The sequence below is a fragment of the Melanotaenia boesemani genome, chromosome 3 (genome assembly GCF_017639745.1).
Source record: "Melanotaenia boesemani isolate fMelBoe1 chromosome 3, fMelBoe1.pri, whole genome shotgun sequence".
NCBI classification, from domain to species: Eukaryota; Metazoa; Chordata; class Actinopteri; order Atheriniformes; family Melanotaeniidae; genus Melanotaenia; species Melanotaenia boesemani.
In genome coordinates, this window is record NC_055684.1 from 18199544 (window position 1) to 18223583 (window position 24040).

The 24040-nt window shown below is 36.8% G+C and overlaps 1 protein-coding gene across 2 annotated transcripts in view; it reads left to right on the plus strand.

Moving 5' to 3' along the window:
* The window catches only part of igsf21a (immunoglobin superfamily, member 21a), a 172813-nt gene that overhangs the window by 129969 nt on the left and 18804 nt on the right, over positions 1–24040 (plus strand). For both annotated transcript variants that reach the window (XM_041980672.1, XM_041980673.1), the window contains exon 5: positions 6547–6662. In XM_041980672.1, coding sequence (XP_041836606.1) covers positions 6547–6662 — 116 coding nt within the window. The remainder of the gene's footprint in view (positions 1–6546; positions 6663–24040) is intronic.

Sequence of the window (24040 nt, forward strand, 5' to 3'; positions counted from 1 at the left end):
AAAAAAAAAAATCACTTTCCCTTTTGTCCAGTCTCAAGTAAACCTTCAAACTGTGCTGGCACAGACCCCTCTCATGTCCCCCTTGTCCTCATTATACACAGAAAGCTGTAAGTCCAAGCCTGGATATCCGTCCGAAAGCATCAACTTGGGAAAAGTTGAGGAATTATATATACAGCCATGACATATCATATTCCCCATCATATGGGAGCAGAGCAAAAGCAAAAAGCACCACTGTTCCCATGCTCCCAAGACATTCTCTTTGTGGTGGTGGTATGTTTTGTAAGTAATTTTTCTTACATTTTTCAATGGCAACTTTGTGAACCTTAGGGATGTTTTTTTTTCCACATAGGTGGAAAGAACTGCATACAAGCTGCAAAACCGCATATCCAGTTGAGAAGAAGCCACTTAAAGGACAGCTGCTTTTGCTTAGTAATGAATCAATTACACCATACTTTTGCAGACAAGAGCCCAGAATAATACCCCACCTTCTCCCAAACACATTGACCAGTCCAAGCACACAAACACATTGCTGCATTTTAAACAACATTGGTATGATTAATGGGCTTCGGAACTCTGGAACTTGTTCGTGTGACACAAGCTTTTGTCTCTGTGTGTCATCCCTTTCCTCTTCCTGACAGGCACCGGAGTCTCCCTCTCTTTGCAGCCAGCTACACCTCTATAGCTGGCTGGCTGGGTGAGAGGATCCGATATGAACTGACAGCTTTGTAATAAACCATGCAAATGAACAGGGTGGGGTGTAAATGCAAATGGCTAAAAGCACAAAAGGGAATGTGATTATAAAGCATGTCTGTGTCTCTCTTATCTCCTCACGTTGTGTTGGGAAGTAGAGGTTTTTAAAAAAGGCAAACCCAGGTGTAGGGGAGTCATTCCAAACAGTTCAGTATGTTTTCAGCAATGTTTTATGTTTCACTCAGTTTTACTGAGTCTGGATTACATGTACTTCTTCCCCTCACAACTACATACATATGCATTTTAATGTTTGATTTTCCCATGCATGGGCATTTTTTTTACACATGAATACATTTACATATGTGTCTTTGCAAGGAGCAATCAAGCAGGAATGAAGCAGCAGGGTGCCATACTGTACTGTGTGCTTGTGCACTGCCAGGAGCTAGCAGTGTAAAACTTGTTTTGATTTTCATATATTCCAAAAACATGTCTTCAAGCTTTTAAGTATGGTCCTCTTTTAAGAATTTCAATTATGAATTGCATAAAAGCCTGATCCTGAATTCTCATCTTTAGCCACAAATGGATGTAGATAAATTAATTTTTTGCACATAAAAATGCAGTTAGCACCAAAAGTTAAGTAGTTTAGTGTAATAATACCAACACAGACATGGAGTCACACACAAAGCTTAAGATACTGAAAAACTGACTGAGCTTAAAGACATTATAGTCTCAGTGAAATAAACCTAGGAAGTGGTAAATAAGAAATGGATGCATTAAATCCACAACTACAAGGTCTTCCAACACTGCCAGTTGTGGCATGCAAAGGCACATCTGCATGGCTGTGGCAATTTAAAGAATGCAGAATTAATTAAATAAATGCAAAAAAGAAAGGATCAATAAAATTAAAATGCAGTCATTCAGTTACTTAAACTTTGCCTGCATGAATAAGGAATAGTGCAGACTGATAGAGGAAATAAAAGAGATTGTAAGAAATACAGACTGAAGCCTGATGTTTTAGGTCAAATTCTGTCTTGCCTTAATTCCCAGTTGCACTTCACAATATCTGGCTTTATTTAATTTACTTGAGTGGAAGTATGCAGTACAGTCATGTATTTGGACAGTAAATTCAGCTTTTTAAAAATGAGACTTTGTGTGCTTGTGCATGTTTTTTTGTACATCAATTTTCTTTTAATAATATAAAGTGAATAAAGCTGAAAAGACATGACCTGTCTAGAGGACCCTGCCTCTCACCTAACAGTCACTGAAATAGACTCCAGCCCACCCACAACCCTGTATTGAAATAAGCATGTATAGAAAATGAATGGATGGGCAGAACAGAAAGGTTAAACATAAAAGAGAGGTATAAATTTAAGCAAGCTAATGTTAGAAAACAGATGACAATTGTGGAAAAAAAGTCTGTAAGTTATTTATAGCAGAGGAAGTAATATTATATTCTAAACCTAAAGGTGGGCTCTGTCTGCCTACTTAGCTGTTTGTGGAGGAAGAGGAAAATCTTGTAGAAAATGTGCCAAACTAACACATGGCGTTTGCCAGTCTCTCTTTCCCTCTGAAAAGGAGGATGTTGTCTGTGGATTTCATTGAGGATATGTGCCACCAGCTGTGATTTTGCCACTTTGGTTTTAAGAGGGCACAAGTATGCCTCAGATGTTCTTTGGGGCTCACTTATGTCTCAGCTTGTGGTGCTGCCCCTCATCTCAACTTTCAATAAACTCTCCAAATTCACACATGAACCTGTTTTGCATGTTGATGACAATGTTTGAACTCAAGGCCTTATTTCAGTGTGATTTGAAATATAGAGTACATGCCCACGCTCCATTCACTGCACCTGTGTCATAAAAGTCAAATCTGTGTTTGTGTTTAATTTTGGGAATAAATTGAGTGGATCACCATCCTTATAAATGCTAAAGGAAATCTGTGTTCAAAAGCTTTATTGAAAGCAGTTTTGTGCAGTGGTGCATTCTGGGACAATTATCTATGCATGCATTCACACAGTTCATACATAAAAGCTCATATGCAAGGAACATGCTAAACATGTTAAACAGCTACTCTGCTATTATGGGCCATCTGGAGTTCAAAGAAATAGCTCTTAGATGGAACTAATGTTTTGCCATTAGATTGGTATTTAAATTGACTTCAAGTGGAATTTGTGTGAAAGATCTGTAGCTGTTTAAGCCATATTTCACCTGCAGCGACCATGGCAAAATGGCCAAAACTTAAGCAATTTGCTTTAATTTACCGAATGTGCATGTTGTAGCACGTATTTGTCAAGAGATCGATCTCCAAGTGATCATGACATGGTTACACCGAGAAGAAAAAATAATGTTTTTCACTCTTGTGCTTGATGAAATTATTCAGAATCCATATTTATTACTTTGGAACATTTGTGCTCACTTATCACTTAATTATTATCAGTGTAAAAATCAAATTCATGCCTGACCTTGGAAGCTTTTTGTAATCAGCCCTTAAAACACACATGCACACACACACACACTATCCACTATAAACAAACCTCCAGAGATGTTGACTTGAGGCCAGAGTGCTTAGTACAAAGGGACGTTGGGAGTGATTCTTATGATTTCAGTTGTCCCCAGAACTCTAAATCCCTTAATTATGAGGCCAGAGGAAGCAGTCTCTGTGGAGTGCCAAACATTTCACTCATTCACTGATCCATTTGTGGGTGTTTTTTTTCTTTTTTTTTTATAAAAGGATAGCAGTTCAATGGTACTTAAGGAAATAGAAAAAGAGAAGGTGTTAAATTAAAGATAGAAGGTTGATACGAGTACCATTGTGATACTACTAAGGACCACAAGAATAATTAAATACAGTTTTTAATTCTTAATTCTTATTCTTATGGAAAAATAGATATATGCTGTAGGATACCAAACCGTAGATTTCATAGTTTCTGCATCGATCTTCATATTAAAGTATTGCCAGAAATGGAATTCAGTAAAAGCAAAAGTGAAGCTAATGCATGAGAAAGTAATTATAGTTAAGAAGGAAGGAGAGGCTAAAAACTATGAAGCTTTATGGCAGATATTTGTGGTGTACACCAGTCCTTGGTTTCAAACCCATGTCCGTGGTTGGTCCAAACTTCAGTGTTTCAGAGACACATGAAGGTGGATTTTTTTCATGATTGTGACATTGTGAATCTCACAAGAACCTGCATCTCTGTGCAGGCACACTTCTTCCATTTTCTTCTACTTGTGGCCATTTTCTTGTGTCTTGGAGCTAAACAGTCCCACATTTGATCAAATTTATGTCCATAAAAACAAAAACATGTTAAATTTTATTTTTTTATTGCCAATATAAAGAAGAGAAACAAAGAAGTGGTGATCAAACACGTTTATTATTATTTTGTGCTTACTGTGACATATGATTTCTTTTGGTTTTTTTGCCATTCGAGTTTCTAACCAAAAAGACATGTTGCCAAAAAGATATCAGGTCACTTCTGAGAACCAAATAGAAAATAAAATTGTTTAAATTGAGGTATACAAACCAGAGGTACCGATGTCTTTATTCAGTGACAGTGGTGCTTAAAATATTTCTTGTGAAGTGATCCTTCCTTTTTCTACACTTTTTCTCTACATTTCACATTTTATGTGTAACACTCATCTCCCTTAGGGGCTGAGGCTACTATACTACTTTACTGACATCAGATTTTATGTTAGATACTACCCTAGCCAAGGCAAAAATTTGTGTTACAGTATCCACATCTCAGTAAAACTCTAGGTGTAATACAAAAATATATAAAAAAGAAAAGAATTGCTGAACATTTACCAAGCGGGGAAATGATATCTGTATTTAATGATGTATGAAAGGCTCAAAATTTTTCATCACAGACAACAATCTTAATCCTGTACTGGGTAGTTGTGTTTGCAAATAGTGTGCTGTGCACAGTCGGTCTTGGTATTAATCATGTCAAATATTTCACCGAGGTTCATTGCTGTCTCAGGCTTAGATTCACATTAGGTGGCCCACCACCCACATAGTAGAAAACAACTTAGCATCATGATCAATGTGCAGGTCTCTTTAACTAGCTTAACTAGAGGCCCTAATTAGCATTTATGAAGTTGTTAGTGGTTTTATTCTAGCTCATCAAAGCATCCACTGCTACTGTGTGAAAATTCTCTCGTCAAGAAAGATTATCCGTACTTACCAGTCATGTGGAAACAATTTAACAATATTCTAATCGGGTTGCTTTTCAGCAAGTCAGCTTTGTCTGAATTATTAGTGTATTTTAAGTGTTAAGACTAGAAACTAAAACAGTTTTGTTCCTTTATGTTCAAAACGGTTGACAAAACAATCATAATTTCATACCTCAGAGTTTGGCATTACTGAAAGTTAGTGTTTTTACTTGAACAGTGCAAAAGAAAACAAAGATTATTAAGGAAAAAGCAAAAACTATTGTGTCTATATTTGCTGCACTCTATAAAATAGAGTTCGGCTCTCTTTTATGGAATAGGATGATCAATACAATAAATCTATAAAGTTAAAATGTGCTTTTTGTATTGTCATATTTGAAGTTTAGTATATTGATGCAGCTTCACCATGCTGTGTGTTTTCACCTCAGTGAGAATACTTCTACTACCTGATAGGTCAGAAGCAGACATGTCTGACAGCTAATCATATGCCAGGTTGAGACAAGCTTGTCAGCAAGCTAATGGAGTGTTCAAAGGTTAATTTACAACCATATGATTTCCATCAATAAGCAATTAAGAGGTGTGGAAACACAGCCCAGTAGCTAAATCCCCACACAAACCCCCACCTACTTTTAATCAATTAATTGCTGTGGCATGTCTGTTTTAAAAGCATTTGATAGATTTACACATAAAATTGGCTCATAAAAAGGCACTAATCCCAGCACGGCCCTTTTTACTTGCTATCTCCCTTTTTTGGATTCAAAAATTGCAACTTCTGAAGAGATTCTTGTCTCACCTCATGACGTCTTTAACAGATTGTTCAAATTCTCATTTTGATTCAAGCTTTACACTATTGAAGTATTCATAAAAACTCCTACTGTCAAATCTGGAGGGAAATAATATGCCATGCAACTGTTAGAAGTGTTTTTGAAAAGTGCCTTTGATACTCAGCCGTCCTTGTGTAAGGGCTACTGCATATCAATTCAAAAAGTCCTCATACAGCTGGCCATCACCTGCTGCAGTGCCATCAATTAAAATTTGCTTAGTGATATTTCTTTCAACTGCCAGAATATGAACTAGTTACATTCACTGTGAAGCTATCGTACAAGGGCCAGAGCACAGCACGTTGAACAGCTGATTTTCTGGAGGATGTGGGAGATTTCCATTCATTACACCCCTCTCCTCCCATGGTGCCTCTGTAATGCTCTAAAGTCTTGCTCACATGTTTCCCATTTCACTACCATGACACTCTTGCTGGGATCCCTGTAGAGATTCAGATAGCGGGTTTATGATATGATATGTATGCAGTCTTATACCTTATCAGCCCCATCCAACTCACTTGAGCCCTGGGGAGTTTTTAACATACTGTCCCATCGATTCACTTACTATTTTAAAGTGGAAAATTTCTTAGCAGTCCTTACGTTCTTTTAAAAGCAGATGCAGATGAAAGATAAAGCAAGTTACTTGATTTGTTTTAGTCTTTGTCTGCTCTTCCTTACTCTGGTGTCAGTATTGTAAGTACAGTTTCCACCTACATGCAAAACCCTAAAATGACATTCCGCTATAGATGGTTAACGAGAGTGAAAAGTGATGTTTTCTAACAGTCAAGGGATGTCTGGGGTTGTATTTTGTGTCTATAAAATGTATTAAGACGTTGTTGTTTTTTTTTTAAAAGATTCCCTCCTGTCCTTCACAGCACCTCCAAACAACATATCAGTGGTGGCAGAAAACACTCCAGCCCCCTTCAGTCGATACCAAGCCCAGAATTTCACTCTTGTCTGCACTGCAAGGGGAGGGAAACCAGCCCCATCGGTGAGTTAAAAGCAAACATGCTGCTTGTTCACTGGGATCTGTCTTTAGAGCACACAGGTTGCTGTTGTTTATAGAGAAGAAAAGATAATGTTCCATGTTTTTTAATTAATTTTCCATGGTTTTTAATTAATTTATGTGTTTTGATTTTTAATATATAGACCAGTAGGGGGTATGGTTAAGGTTAAGGTTATTTTCTTTAATCTTCCAACAAAAAAAAATAAATAAATAAAAAAAAAAAACATTCTTTAAACTGCATTTGACATGTTGCAAGACAACAATGTCATTTTTATCTTGGAGCTGAATAATATTCAATGTCATTACAAACTGGCCTGTAACTGATTAGTGAATAAGTCTCGTGTACATATAAAAAAACAAAAAAGGCAGATAAGATTCAGGAAACAGACACATTAGTGTTATTAATGGTTACATTCAGGGCAATTAATCTAATTATAGTGACATGATACTGATAACCTATCCCAGAACACACACTACCACACACATTATGATACACACAGATATGCACATACACATCAAGCATATGCATGTATACAAACAGTCTCACATGCACACACTTTTGTTTTCAACCTTTTGAAGAACGAGACAAGGTCTTGCTCAGATGTTTGGTGCCACATATGAGCTTATATACGCTGCTTGAGAGCATCCACTTGCTGTTAGTTCCCAATGGGCCATTAATCATCATCCATGGGTGTATGATAATGGACTCCAGACCCTGAGCACACCTATCCGTTCCAATTATGATCCCAGTGAGAGGTGAAAACAAGGTGAATATGATTTCCGGTAGTTCCTGGTTGATGGTGTGATTAGTGAGGTTCTTCCCTGTTGTGATATCAAACAGAGCCATTGAAGCTCAGTTCTTTTTTATACAGAAAAAAAAAAAAGAAAAGAAGTTGAGATCTGACAAATTTTGGCTGGTCAACACTGTGTCAGTAGATAGATCAAAACGTTAATAATTAGCATTTTCAGTAAGTTCCTTTAGTTAAACTTTCATGCTTGTCATTCTTATTTGATGTTATTGATTATAGGTTTATTTAATGTTCTGCTTTTAACATTTTTAACTCCAGTGTATTCCTCATGGAGACCCTCCACCCTGTGACCATTGCCTGCTTGGTCTGCAGTATTGTTGCCATGGGAATGGCTGTGGTCTGGGTGGCAAGGGGCCCTGCACCGCAGCCCAAATTGCTGTGGTGTGGGCCCCGGACCTAGGCTGTCCCCATAATGGCAGCCTCTGTGGTCATGTTGGCTCCTGTTGTGGATAGGGTTGCTTTGGTAATGTGTGTGTGTGTGTGTGTGTGTGTGTGTGTGTGTGTGTGTGTGTGTGTGTGTGTGTGTGTGTGTGTATGTGTGTGTATGTGTGTGTGTGTGTGTGTGAGAAAGAGTAGGTGTGGATTTTTAATTGCTGTTATATTCTTTCTATTTGCAAACATTGTTTTTGTGTGCATTTTATTAGGTAAAGCACTTTGTACTACTTATGTATGAAAAGTGCTTTATAAATAAAAAGGGATTTTATATTATTATTATTATTATTATTAATAATAATAATAATAATAATAATAAACATTTTATTTAAAGAGCCTTTCAGGAAACCCAAGGTAACTTTACAAAATCAACAAATCAGAGTGATACAAAGCAGTCTAAGTGCAATAAAACGGAGTGGAATAAAACTGTTAAGGACCAGTGCAAATACAGCATTGACTGCTGTATTTCCACAGATAAATTGAAGACAGGTTAAAGGTTGTCGGTGAGTTTGAACAGGGAGGGAGTCAACATTACGGAGGTCAGGAGGAAGGGAGTTCCAGAGTTTGGGAGCAGAGCAGCTACAAGCCCTTCTCCCTATGGTAATGAGGCAATGTGATGGGAGAATGAGATGAAGAGAGGAAGAGGATCTGAGGGAATGGGAAAGGATGGCAGTGTGGACCAGAGCACACACATACGGAGGAGAGAGATGATGGATGCTGAGCATATGGAAGTATTATTGATGAAGTTATTGATGAAGTCATGAAATGCATAACAGTTAAAATCTTTTTGGAAGGAAAGAAAAATAAAATTGTCAGTTGGATTTTACTCCACACATCAGAAATGTCCCAAAGACAGGATTTTATTATCTTAAAAACATTGCCAGAGTCTGCCCATTTCTCTCTCTTGCCAGCACGAAGATGCTGATGCATGCCTTTATTTCTAGTAGAATAGATTACTGTAATGCCATGCTCTCCGGTCTTCCCGAAAAATTTATTTCAAACTTAAAATTACTTCAGAACTTGGCGGTATGAGTTCTGACAAGGACCAGAGGGCGGGAACACATAATACCAGTTTTAAAATCGTTGCATTGGCTCCCCGTGCAATTCAGGATTGATTTTAGGGTTCCCTTAGTGGTTTATAAATGTCTTAATGGTCTTGAACCTTCGTATTTATCTGACTTGTTTTTAAACAATGAGCCCTCACGGACCATGAGGTCCTCTGGTACCGGCCTCTTAGTTATTCCAAGAGTAAGGAGCAAACATACTGCAAGACCTCTCCATTATTACAGCCATTGTCTGTGGAACAGTTTCCTAGAGAACCTCAGGGCTGCAGAGACTGTTGATGTTTTTAAAGAGATGCTCAAGACCCACCTTTTTAGCTCAACTTTTCACAGAATTTTGTTTGATCTTAATTTATTTTATATAATTTTATTTTGTTTTCTTTTTTTTTATTTTTTTTTTATTCAGTTTTATTTATATTAAGTCCCATATGTGTATTTTTATTATTCATGCGGTTAGTTGTTCTTGTTGTTTCTTAAGGTTATTTAATCTTTGTTCTAACTCCAGTGTTTTCCTCATGGGGATCCTCCACACTGGGGGTTTTGCCTTCTCGGTCTGGGAGTTGCAGCTGTGGTGATCGCCCTTCTCTTGGTTGCTGGGGTCCTGCACTGCAGCCTTACAGCTGCGTTGCAGACCCCAGCCTGTCCTGATCTGGGTGGCTGCGGTGGCGGCAGACTCTAAGGTCATGGGTGGACAGATCCCCATGATATTGTTTCCTCCTGGCAGCATTAAGCCAGATGTTTATCACTTTTAGTATTTTATACCTACATTCAGTTTAGAGACAGAAATTAGGGAGTCATGGAGTCATGTTTCTGCAGAATGGGGGAGGAAGGGTTGAATGCTTTGTTTGCGTGTAAATGCATGTGTGCACAACCAAATCTGTGTAAAAGAGACTATATTAAGTATTTTTTGTTGTTGTTTTCTATAATTGCTATGTTATCTATTTTGCTGTGCGAAGATTTTTTTTTTTTTTTGTCATGTAGGGCATAAAGCGCTTTATAAGTAAAGTTAGATTTTTTTTTTTTTTTTTTATTTAACTGAGGATAATGTAAATAGCAAGCAGGCTGTTTTTTGCAGCTTACAACTGTAACTATAAAGACAACAGAAGTGAGAATGATATTATGTATAAAAGAGTTGGAAATAAGAAGACACTGAATTAATTAAAAAATGAATTATTAAAAACAAAACTCGGATGCAATCTGTGAAGAAAATTAAACAAACTACATGACACATTGTTAAAGATATTTAAAACTTTATATGCTAAAAACTGTCCAGTAATAAAATTTTACAGAAATCAAAACTATACAGGAAGACCGTGGATGACTAAAGAATTACAAAATGCCTGCAAATTGTTGAGAGAATTCATTAAAATCAGAACCATTGAAACAGAAAGTAAATATAAAAAAAAAAAAACAAGCTAGCCAATATAAAAAAATATTTTCTATCAATAAATTAGAGTACAATAAAAACAAGAGGAAAGGTATATGTATTATATTAAATAGGGTCATTAGAAATTAAACAAGGAACACTTATCCAAAATATTTTATAGATAATGAAATCAGTAATAATAACAAATATATGAATGCAGTATGGATTCAATGAATTATTCGTAAATGCTGGACCAAACCTGGAAAAGGCCATAAAGATTGATGGGGCAGAGATGCTGCAGATTATGTTGAGAAAAATGATAGTTCAATGTTTCTAAAAGCAGTGGAAGAAAATGAAATTTATGACACTGTCAAAGGCCTTAAGAATAAAACCAGTACAGACTGGGATGGTGTTGACATGGTAACAGTGAAGAGTGTGATTGATGGTATTGTAAAACCACTACTGCATGTCTTCAATTTGTCTTTTCAAAATGTGTTTTTCTCTTTAACATGAAAGTAACTTAAGTTGTTCCTATTCACAAATCAGGAGATAAACACCATTTCTCTAATTACAGGCCCATGTCTGTACTTTCCCAGTTCAATGCAGAAAAGGACCATTAGACTGATAAATGATGCAGAATATAGCAATCACACAAATGAGCTCATCTTAAAAATACAAGCTCTAAAATTACCAGATTTGATTCAGTTTAAAACAGAACAAATAATATTCAGAGTCATAAATAATTTACTTCTAAATACAATCAAGGATTTGTTTTCAGCAAGAGAAGGGGTGTGATTAAAGGGGGCAACTGAATTTTAAAATGTTGCTTGTCAGAACAACTTTAAAAAATATGTGTTTCAATATCAGGGGTAAAATTATAGAAGAGATTAACAGATCAATTAAAGGAAAGTCAAGACATCTACCTGTTTGAAAGAAGGTATAAAATGCAAATAGTAAATAAACATTAGCTTGAAGCACAAAAGATGTGGAATGTGAGGATGTATTTATTGTAACAATAGAACATGTCTCTAAATAACCTAGTTCTTCAGACATGAAGGGGGACAGCAATCAGCGTCTTTTGAACAGTTTTCCTGTTCTCTTGAAGACAGCCTTGTCACAGCTGGCTTTGGTCCTTTTCTGGTCTTTCTTTCTAATAAAGTGCCTAAAAGTGGAGTAGTTTAAGATTAAAATTTGGATATCATATGAAGGTCAGGTAGTCAGGGTTTAAGGTGCATTTGGTGGAAAAAGAGGTAGGAAAGGGAGAAACAAAGCTGTACCTCTGTACAAGTATACAGGCAGGCTTTTCTTGATATTAAAGGTATCAATATATTGTAGGCTTTTTTCTTTTTTCCAAGTTATGACCATTTATTCCCAGTTTTGTCATCTCTAATAAGAATTCTACAAAGAATTTCAGGAAATATGACCTCAAACCTCAAAGAGTTTCTAGAGGCAAAGTCAATATTTACTGATCTCCATTCAGCTCATCTTTAACTCTTGGATTCAGTTTTTAGTTTGTTTTCTAATTTTCTTTTAAAAACTTGAAAAGTTGTGCAAATGCTTAACATAAAAAACAACAAAACAATCCATTAGAAACTTGTATCATGTCATGAAAAACTGTACAAGTAATTTTTTTTCCTGAAAATCCTGGGTTTTGGTCACCTATTTCCTGTATTTTCAGGCTTTATTATAATAAAATGATTGAAAAATTAATAAACATGGTCACAGAAACTTTGCTAAAACAGCACATTTGATGGTGGAACAGTAGTTTATGTCATTTAACTGTATGCGTACAGAGTAGTTTTTGACATGGTGTCACAGGCAGATTGAAGGTCTTTTCAACACCAGTCACTGTGGCAGATGGCTGTAAAGCACAGTGAATTTCAATGAGAACATTAGTTTTTTTAGGATAAATCATGACTGGCTGCATTTGCTGCAACTAATGACTGCATAACACAAGAAAAAGGTACAACAGACATTAACTGTAACCCATTTCATGAAGGGCTGTAACCCACAAACATTTCTGTCAGTGGTTGATGTATCTGTACCAAATATCCAACTATAGTAACAGAGTTTTATCATTCTGGCTTGTAACTTAAATGTAATGCTGGTGTCTTTTGAATGCAATCAACATTTCAAAGATTTGTTCCCACTCACACTACCAAAGTACCAAATTTACCATTTAACATTAGCAGCTCATCATATTAGCAGAGAGAAAACAAACTTCCAAATCTATTAATATTTCCATACATAAACCAGCCAAAAGATCTACAAATTACAGTAAGAGACTATCATCTAACAAATTAATAATATTCTAATCTACAATAAGATGTGGTCATAAAATGCAGAATTCAGATGGATATTCCTGGTTAAGGAATGTTTGCTTTCACATGTTATTGTTTCTCCTGGGAAAAACAGTAGTGTTCTGTTTACAGAGAGCCTCTTTGTAGTTGAATCTAACATCATTCCCAGAATGCAATGGTACTTACAGTGAAGTGCAGTATTTTATGAAAAACTGTGGAAATTTCCCAAAATGCATTTTTTTCTACAGTACAATACTGTTTTCTGGAGAAACATTGCAAGCTTTTTCCAAGTTTAGTCAAAAATATTATTATTATTATTATTATTATTATTTAGAAATATAAAGAAAAGACTGCAGCAGTAAGCAGTAATCATAGAGAAACCACTTCCGAATAATTTTTTTTTTAACAAATATCTCCAACATGCTCAGAAGGGTCTTTGCACTAATGCTGCTTTACCACTTGTAACCTTTACCCATACTAGCTCAGAAAAATAACATTGAAAAGGATTAAAATCCTTCACACCCACATTAGTATTCTGAGTTATTCTGTTTAATGTTTGGAAGGTTTATGGTTTATTGAAGGCTTACAACAATATCTACATTCCATGTATTGTTTTAAATAACAAATGTAAAAGTTGAACCAAGAGACAAATGCATGGAACAAAACTAACAGAAGTGTCAGATGTTAGTTTCAGGATACCCACTTACTCTTGAGAAGTGGGTTAATTAGCCAGTATGAGTGAAAACACCTGTGTGCAAGTACCATGAGAGTGAAGGCTCTTAAATGTTCATAGAGCTCTCATTAATTATGTTAAATTTAGATTTGTGTGTCATTGTGTGTACCCACAAACCATTGGAGGAAATTTAGATCTACATGTTGTATAAGTGTCTGGACTCAAATAGAAAAAGGAAACTTATTTCATTTATGTCAAGTTGAAAGGCCACTTGATTCACATGCCAAGAAGTTATGTTGAAACAGTTATAGGTAAATACAGAAGCTGCTACCTAATACCAGACTGGGACAAGAACAATTACAATATAAACAGAAATAACTTTGGCATAATTTCTACAATGCTTGCATACAGACATATGAGCATAAATGTTATATTCATACTGAGTCATTTTGTTCCATTTATGCTATTGTCTTCAGTCATGCTGGATATAAAAGCTCGTTATTAGGTTTGTAAGTATTTGCTTGAGTGTTGCTGCTTTGGCCCAGTTATGTGGCTGCAACTTCAAACAGCTCCTTTTGCTTTTTGATGAAACTCATTTAGTCTCTGTTGGAGCTGCTGCCCAGGGGCGGGTTGCAAAATGAGCTGTTGTCAGCTCTATTTTCAATGCTATATCACGGCAAGCATGTCTCAGTCACAACTTACAAAGAAAATGAACCAAGCCAGCATTTAGCAGCAGATGCATGATATGGCTCTTCTGTGGTATTTCTTAAAGCAACACTGCATAAGTTTCTGACCATAAAACCTCGTTTTGATGAAGTGTCGTTTTGATAGCAAAGGCTGGAGGTGCAACACATGAAATTTCTGATGCTTGAAAGTGACTTAGTGTTGATATTTCAAAGTGTTGAACTTTGTCTATATCTGTTGCATGTTATACTAGTGCTACAAAAGCTTGTTTCGAGGACTCCTAGTGTTTTTCTTGGTAGTTTTTGTCAGCCAGACTGAAAGAGTTTTCAGTGCAAAATAAAAGTAGTCAAGGCTGCTGTTGCTGATCCGAGGTGCTGCTGTATATGTTTTTGAATAGACCTTGAAAAATGTGCTGTAAGGTCTGCCTATCTTTATGAATGCCTCATGCGCCCTTGATTTTACTGAAATGATGAAATGTCTCATGTTTTAACCTTGCATTGATGATTTGTGGAAAGCATTACTACCTTAATTGTTCATGAAATGTTTATCAGACAAACGTGGCAGTGTATTTTGAATCATTATTGTAAAGATTACAAAGACAGAGACCATCTTTATGATGTTCTTTTGTTTAATAAATTTAACTACCACAGACCTCCAGTGACTTTCTTGTCCTGCCGCTCACTACCGCTCATTCACAATTAGCTAATTTGTTTCCAACCACCTGATCAGCACTGCTTAAGCCACCAGTATTGCCTCTGCTTTTTGTTTAATCCTCCTTTCATCTTTCACTCCTGTGGACATGCCAGCTGGTTCAGTGTTGCAGTCATTTAGAACCATTGGATATATTTATTTTTCTTCTCCTACCACCGCATATTTCACTTAATGCATTTGTATGTGGGTCCTTTTATGAACCGCACTTTGAAATAGACATGATCATTGCTGATTTTCTTTATATAAATCTAGTATCTTGAATATCACATTTTTATCCCCTCTAAAGCTGTTATTTCTCTCTACTCTTTGGGAACACCCACAATGCTAAGTTCCTGTAGTGCAGCCTTGAAAGAGCTGAAAATGAGGGACTGCATTTGTGAAAAGTATCTGTCATTATGTTTCAAGATCTGTCAGCATCTGATGTCACTGAGCAAGCTGGTGACATATCAATTATAGCTTCCCAGTGCCACTATTAGAACATCCTCAGAGCACAAGCAAGCACTGATTGAAAAGAGGAAAGATAATGACAGTTAATAATAAGCAGGGAAACTGATTAACTCATGGCCATGATCTCTCTCACTACCTCACTCTTCTTTCTCTCCCTTTTCTTTTGCCTCTGCTTCTCATTGAATCATCCTGTCACTATGGAAATTACCCCTCTGTCCTTTTGACATCACCATGATTAATTGCATCAACATAAAGGTGTATATGGACCAATGTATTATAGTTACATTTTAAAAGCTTTTCAATTTTTAAATGTTTTTGAGGTGGGAGCAGCTTGGCAATGCGTGGAGTGCAGGTGGTTTCATCACCGTCTATTCACAGAGAAATGCAAAACCCTTTTTCATACCATCCCAGCTCACTGCTGTGTTGGCATTGTGTATGAGCGCCTGCCTAGAATTACATCTTTTTCCCCCTCTCTCGCTCTATCTCTTTCTTTTTTTCTGTAATAATTCATTTCAGAATGAAGTGGTTTGTGTCTGCTTTCATTGTTTGCTCATATTGGACTATGAAGTATTTGGGGATTTATAACAGAGTGGTGATTGATAATCGCTTTATTCCGTGCAGTAACATTGTAAGAAAACAATGCAACTGCAATGCCAAAAACATTCCAAAATTGTTTGTTACATGAGAATGAACACTATTTTCCAAGTCCCTAGACAACCAAATGTACCTCCTAACAAGCCAGTGTATTGGGTAGGGAGATTTTTTTGTTTGCTTGTCTTTACATAACTTCTAATCAACAGAAGTGATACTTATACAATTTTCTTACAAGGAAATGTTTAACATTTTAGTCATTTCTGTTTTAAAGGAGTAGTGCACCCTAAAAACAAAAAAAGTATTAATTAATTGTGATAAAAACCTTCTATACGGTTGTTAAAATTTGTCATTTTTAAATTTCTTTAAAAATGGGATTTTGTGGGCCAAAATTACTTAAAACACCCCCTACAGGGTAAATCCAGGTTTTGTTTTTTTGTGACATAGAGGTAAGCTTGGTGCTCCTCTGCATCATAAGAAAATTTTAGAAACCTCACAGCCTACACCCTCTAGATGCAAAAAAGGCAGGTCTTTGCCCTACAGGCATGCCCACTGAGGCATATGTACGGATGTGAACTTGTTATCTGATGTAGATTCACTAGTTTAGACTTTTTGCACTTTTACAGAGCTTTTAGGACAATAGTGCTGCAATGGGATGGATTTGTGCTTTTGAGGGATGTAAAATAAGGCTACAATGATTAGTAGACGTTGTCGACAATAATCAACAATTAAAATAGTCGACAACGAATTTAACCATCGACAATTGTCTGCAAAAAAAAAAAAACTATAGAGTGAGACATCATCTTTTTCCCTATCTCTGCTAGGAGTTGCACATGTGCAATAAAGTCTGCCAGGGGAAAAAATTGCAGAGGACCAGGGAACAAAACGGTGGCAAAGGACGCCAAAAGTCTGGGACTACTTCACATTACACTTACAAAATAAATTAAATACATGTGAGATTTCTAAAGCGGACCTTGCATACCACGAAAATTCGTCTGCAATGCTTGAACATTTAAAAAGGAGGAACGTTGGACTTACATAACCTTATGAAAGGTTTAAAAGCTGAAAATGAAATAAGGGCCATTTAATAATTATGAGATACATAATCTGATTAGTTGACTAGTTGTTTTAATAGTCGATGACTGATTGACTATCAGAATAGTCATTAGTTGCAGCTATAGTGTAAAAGTAACACTGGACTTTATTCTGCTGATTAGGGCTGGGCAATTAATTGATCTGGGTTTTCAACGATCCTAAAAATTAAATTATCTGATTATTTTTGTCCTTTGCAGTTTCCTCTTGTGCTGTTTTCAGTTGCAAATCGAGCACCACTTGCATCGCTCTGCTGCAGACTCCTACCACAGCCCCGACTGCTTAACTTTTATTTAGCACAAGTTGCAAACACCTCGCCAGTTAAGGGCTGGACACATGGGAGGGGACATCGCTCCTTCTCAATTATTTTCTATGGAACTTATGCAATGAGGCGAAAATTGCTGCCCTCCTCCAGCCAAGCGGTAGGCGACATTCGTGCATGTGAAATGTGGCGCTCATTCACACACACGTGCACCCGGGGCTTGCAACGCAACACAAGAAAATAGAAAAATGTTTTGTGAGTCAGGACTAAATAATCCACCAGCTTCCAGGGACACAAAGAGACAAACGTTATAAACAAACAGAACTTTTTTCTCAATTACTACAGTGAACAACCTGGGATTTAAGAACCTCATCACCACTTTGGACAAACGGCATCACTGCCATCTGGTCTTCATGTTAGTGGAGTGTCTCTCATGCCCTGTATGATGAGTGTTGTGAGGGTGTTGTGAAGGACGTGGCTACAGTCCAGTGTTTCGCCACCGCTACAGACCTGTGGTCAAGCCGCACCATAGAGCCGGATATAAATGTCGTGCTACATTTTATTGACGTGGATTTCAAAAACGAAATGTCGCCAGACTCATTTTTTCCACATCACAGCGGGCAGAACATAGCTGCTGCTCTGAGACGAACAATAGCTACTGGGACCTGGTGGAAAGAAACTAGTCTGTATTACCACAGACAACACTTAAAATGTGACACTGACAACCCCCCCACTCTCTTTCTCTAATCGTATTAAATAATCGAGATCTCAATTTCAATCAGAATAATTGTGATTATCATTTTTCCCATAATCGAGCAGCCCTACTGCTGATCCTCATCTGGCAACAGACAGCAAGCTCAAATCGTAGCAGTAGCAACTTCCAGCGGCACTTCCGGCACCTGCCACGAGTCGCCACAGCTTGCCAGAGTCTGCCAGAGCCTTTGCCACAGGCCAGCGCAACAGCGAAAATGGCTCAGACTGATACGGTTTAGGAACACCTTGTTCCCCCACCACTGCACTGTGTAGCTGAGAGGATTCAGGAGAGGAAAAGTGTCTTCTTCCTTAAAGACTGTGTGATGGCGTAGGTGCTTTGTGAATTTGTATTGCTTTCCATCTTGCTAGTGGTCTCTGAGCTGCTGTCTGTTATTTAATCATTTCTGTGTATTTTTGACCCGCATACTCTCTGTCCCATGATCCCGCTCACACCGTACACCCCATCCTTGGAGTTTCTGGCATTTTTCAAAATTTAGCAGTGGGTGGTGTTACGCAAAAAGTAGGGTGTATAGTTAAACTTTAAGTCATCTTAAAAGACAGACTTAGAGTCAGCAGCTCGTTAAATAAGTTCATTTCTTAGAAAACCTTTTTGAGGGGTTCTTAATTGGTTCAGATCTTATTTACAAGGCCTAAGGCATTTTGTAATGATTGGCAGCAATGAATCTGAGCAAGTGGCCATGACATGTGGAATCCCCCAGGGGTTGGTTCTTGGTCCTTATATATTTAACTTATATATGCTACCTTTGGTGGAAATATTACAGAACTTTAACATCAATTATCACAGTTATAAAGACGATAAACAACTTAAGTCATCTATGTCATCAGATAGACTTACTGTAGGAAGTGTTTGAAGCAAAAAAAACAATGGAATGAGATAATTTCGTCCAATTAAATGAGAACAAAACAGATTATTCTGTTACATGACAAAGAAGAGGGTCAACATTAATAAACACTGGAGGCTCAGACTCTTAAAATTACCAACAAATTTTGTAACTTTGGTGTAGAACAAACAGCCAGTGGAAATTAAATTTTAACAAAATGTAGACATTTTAAAATCCATGTTGAAAACTTTTTTTCTTCATGCGCTAAAAGATGAATTCTGCACCACATCTATTTGAACTAATTGACTCTTCTGTACTTTTTCATTATCTTGACCGCTTAGCCCATTACAGGTCGCAGGTAAGCTGGAGCCTATCCCAGCATTTTAACAGGTGAGAGGCAGGGTACAACCTGGACAGGTCACCAGTCCATCACAGGGCCAACACAGATATGGACAAACAACCACTCACACACGCACTCACTCCTAGGGAGAATTTAGAGTGACCAATTAACCTAACATGCATGTCTTTGGATGGTAGGAGGAAGCTGGAGAACACGGAGAGAACTTCTGTACTTTTAATCATTTTAATTTAGTTATTTTATATGGTTTTAAACTTTACTGTTTTTGTTGTTTTGTTTTTAACCACACCCATTTAAGTCTTAATCTGATTTTAATAGTTTTCTGCTTACTATGTTCTTTCTGTTATGCAAACCACACTGAACTGCTGTTGTGCAAAAGGTGTCATATGAATAAAGTTGGCTTTTAAAAATATTTAGATTCCAATATGAATTTCACTGGTGGTTTCCAGTCTTCTTTCCAGAAAGCTTAGCCTATGTAGTTTTAAATGGGAAAGGAACCTCACACTATGTGTTTTGACATGTGTGGTTGCAACAGCATGACTTTTTGTATTAGTGCTCCTGGATATATTCCTTTTGACTCCTGAATAAGCTTGAAGGTGAGTGAGCCAATTATTGCAGCTAAATAATTCTACATCAAGGCTTAAAATGCAGAACCAAAGCTCTTGATTCCATTAATAAGTACACATCTCCATCCACAAAACAGGACTTGCAAAACACACTTGTATGCCAAGGAGAGGTTGCAGAAGCATGTTCAAAGTGCAAGTCTGTGTGTAAATATTCATGCACAGTGCCATTTGGACTGCTTCATCTTGTGTAGTCATTGTTTTTTTTTTTTTTTTTGTTTTTTTTTTCAACACTGTACTCCAGTTTCATGCATGAAGGTCATGTCAGCTGTTTTTACCATACACAGTGGTAATTCTTTTCTATCAAAGATGTATTCTATTACCTGCAGTTCTATAGATCATGTAACTTCATCCAATCATGTGTAACTTTGTTTGGTGCACTTAATTCTCGCACAGGAAAGGAAATTATTGCCTTACATATTGGGTCTTTACAAATGTGATTAGAGGTTACTCAACTTCAAACATTATAAATGTTGCATGTCGTGACTTTATATCTTCAATACAGCACGTTCATATTCATAATGTGATCTGCTGGCAATGGAATTAAGAATGAAAAGAGCAGAAATGGCACAGAAACACTTCACTCTCCCTGCAGCATTTATTTAATTCATGTATTTGAAACATTCGTTTAATCCTCTTCCTTGTACCTCAAATTCACATGCAGCAAAGATGCAGGAAGTCGCAGGACGATCATTATTGGTAAACCAATGCTTGACATTTTGCTGCAGGTAACACATGCACTGTTGTATTATATTGGATTTCTTGAGAGCTGATGCAGAGCAGGGCATGAGCACTGTGTCAAGTTGTGTAAATGCGTAATATTTCTTTTACCCCAAAAATAACTTTTCATTGTCCATGGAGACAAAACAGGCAGCAAGGCTTACCTAAGTATTTAAATATGATGACAATACACATCCAAACACAGGTGTTAATGTGTACCCACATCATTTTGTCCAACAAAAGCTACAGAACAGGTGCTTGGTTTCATCTAATCCACACCGCTCTCCCTCCTCCTGCTGTGATAATTAATGAGGTGGTTCAATATGCAGTGAAGACTCAGAGTGGGTAGCAGGTCATTTCGGATGAGCCTGATGTTTATTCTTCCCATTGTGCAATTGGACTTCTAAGCTGTGGTTCAGCACATAAGGTAAATGCAGATACTAGGCAATGGATAATTGGAAGCCAATGGCAAACAAATAGGTGATAATAAGGCTTAAGCTGAAAATCAGCCTCATACTCCGCCCATGAATGCATTTGTTAAAAGGACAAAACTCTTATGAAAGCTGTAATTTTTTAGATTCATTTAGCTCAAAAGTATCATTTTACTTTTGGGCCCATTTCCAGATGACTCAAAGCATATGACAAAAATTGCTAACACTAATTGTCACCATATGGAAACCTGCACATACGGAGTCATACAATTAGCGTTGCACTTAGAATGGGTGTAGTAGAATACCTACTTGGAATGATATTGTATGTGTAATGTATATGTGTACAAAAACAGTTCAAGTTGTATTGTCCTCTTTTAATAATTTCACCAGTGTGCATTAAAAAATATTATATGATACTTTAACCCTGTCTCTGTACTAATAGTGTTAAGCAGGTAGATGGGGCTGCAGAACAATTTAAAGGCAATAGCTTAGAGCAATGGTTGGTTGGGAGAAAATGTACCTTGACTGTTTTTTTTTTTTATCTGTGGTAAGAACAACAATTCTTGCAAAATGGCTTTAAGCAAGGGTACTTACCCCCTCGTGTATGTGTTTCTACATAATCTGATGACAGACTGGTACAGTTTTTAGAGTTGGCTATAAATACAGAGGTCTAACCCACCAGCACAACATGGCCTCTGATATTGTCAGTCCTGGCAAACATAACCTCAGCAGCATGGGGGCTGACACAGAAAGCCCCCAACCATCATTAATTTGAAATTGCTGAAATAAAGGTTAAAGTGAATGAGACTCCACAGGCTATGTCTTTTAAAAGTAAACCTTTCCATTTGTTACATGTCTGAGTTTGTCACTGTCCTTTAATGCAAAAAAATGATGTTTTACAATGAGTGGGTACACTGTTTATTTGAAGGAAGACTGCCTGTAAGTGTTGTGGAAGTTGCAGAGGGAATTCAAAGGTGAACGGCTTTTCATTGCAGGGGCGATGCATTTTAAAGCCCTACTGTGCATCAGAATCTCTGTTGCACATGTAGGCTGAACAAATAAGACCTTGAGATGACTGAAGAACTTTGCTGTTTTTTCTTTTCTATTTTTGCCACACCAAAAAACAAACATACACTTTATGGTAAAATGCAGAGCTCATCATAATAATAATAATTCTTTGATCCTCTGGAAAACTGAATTTAGATGACCAAATGATCCCAAAAGACCTGCTATCTTTAACAACACAAAAGTGCATATTGTTTTCAAAATAACATTGCTGCAGGCAATGGCTATGAAACCTTGTTTCATTGCAAATATATCTACAGGCTGTGTGCTGAAATGGGAGCATGAATTCCTTGTCAGGGCAACCCATAGATCTAATGGGAACATAACTTCACCAATTTAATATGTTTAACAATTAATGAGATAATACTGCCCTGTTTCAGAAAGCAAGAAATTCTCTGTTGGTGAATAAGACATGCTGCTGTACCTGAACTCCACAAAACAGACAAATAATTGCTGTACACATAGTAGAGCATTTCAAATAGCATAATGAAGATGACTGTTTAAATAGAAGTTGTCATTGAACCAGAACATTTAGTGGTTGATTCACAGTTCAAATACTTCTTCTGTTTTTTTGTTTATTTTTCATGTTAATTGTATTGTTGGAGAACAGCATGCTGTGTAATTAGTACTTTAACACTGAAGGTTGTATATGAGCATTCAAAAGCTTAAGAGTCAAGTTAAGTTCATCTGTAAAGGTTATCAGGCATTTTAGGTACATTCTGACATCAAACACAAAGCCGACCATCCCTAACCACACATGACACAAGTGGTTGTAGAATATGTAAACATAAGCCACATTTCCTGATTACTTTAACCCAAGTATGTCTATTTTTGGAGTAAGCAGTAATTAAGTTGAGCTATCAAGACTGCTGATCTTAATTATATTATTGACAGTCATACACCTCAGCACTGCTTTTCTATCCTGCACTGACTAAAGCAGCAAAGTGTCATTTCAAAACTGGCTGCAGGGAAAGAGATTGTACTTTGGGAAAGAAGGAGAAGCCTGAATATTGGTCCATGTCTTAAGAGATATAGATTAGATACAATTTAAAGGAATGGAAAAGCACAAACAAGGCATTGGTGTAAGGGGATGTGATGTAAGCACCAGTCAATAAGACCGTGCTCTTTATTGTGTAACCATCAATATGAATAGAATATCCTACATGCAATTCGTGTCAACATTATGATTGGAATATTCTATTCATAACTTTCACTTATGACTTGGTTAAAGCGCCTTTCAGCTACCACGTCATCTTGATCATGGCAGTTATCAGTGATCCTACAAGCTTGGCACACTTTTCATTTGTAAGTTTCTCTTATTCATTCGTCTTAGCAGAAACCTTCAAATGCAAGCTGGGGACTGTAAGTTGTTCACAAATCTCTCCAGAGATGCCCTTCCAGGTTCAAGTCCAGACACATAGGTGTTTTCATGGTGATAGGTTTCAGCCAGTAGCTGTGAAAATATACATTTTCAGTTCAAGTCATACAGGCTGTGCAATTTTAACAGATTTTATTTTAGGATTACTTAATGTAGTTTATTTTACATTCATCAAGATGGAACTTTATCACATTATAATATGATAATCTGTTTCTAAAAACGTGAAGCATATCACGTTATAATGTGATACATTTTATTGTAAGCTGTCTTCTAAAAACTAATACTGAAATGAAATAGGCTATATGGGGAGAAAAAATGCTAAATGTTAGCATTTTGCACTGCTAACAAAACATGGACAAATTTATAAAAGTACCAATGGGTAAACAATGATGAATAGACAACAGAGATTTCAAATACTAATGAAAAACAAAAACAAAATAAGATCTGGCATATCTTGCCCTAGCCTGCAAGGTAATGGTCAAGTAATTGTAATGGTCAATGGTGGGTAATGAAGAGAGACCACAGGGTCTTGTATGTTTCAAAATATTAGCATCTGACAGTATGAAGCCAAACAAGTTACAAAACCAATATATATGACACAACTGTCACATACAGTAAAGTTGCTGTACTAAAGCTGCATCCATCTCATCAAAAGCACAATTCACCTGAAGTAGATTGTGAAGTTTCCTGGTTTGAAATGCGTCACAGTTTAGCAGAGTTGATAATTCCTTCTGACACTGACATGATTTTAACTGTAGTTAACGA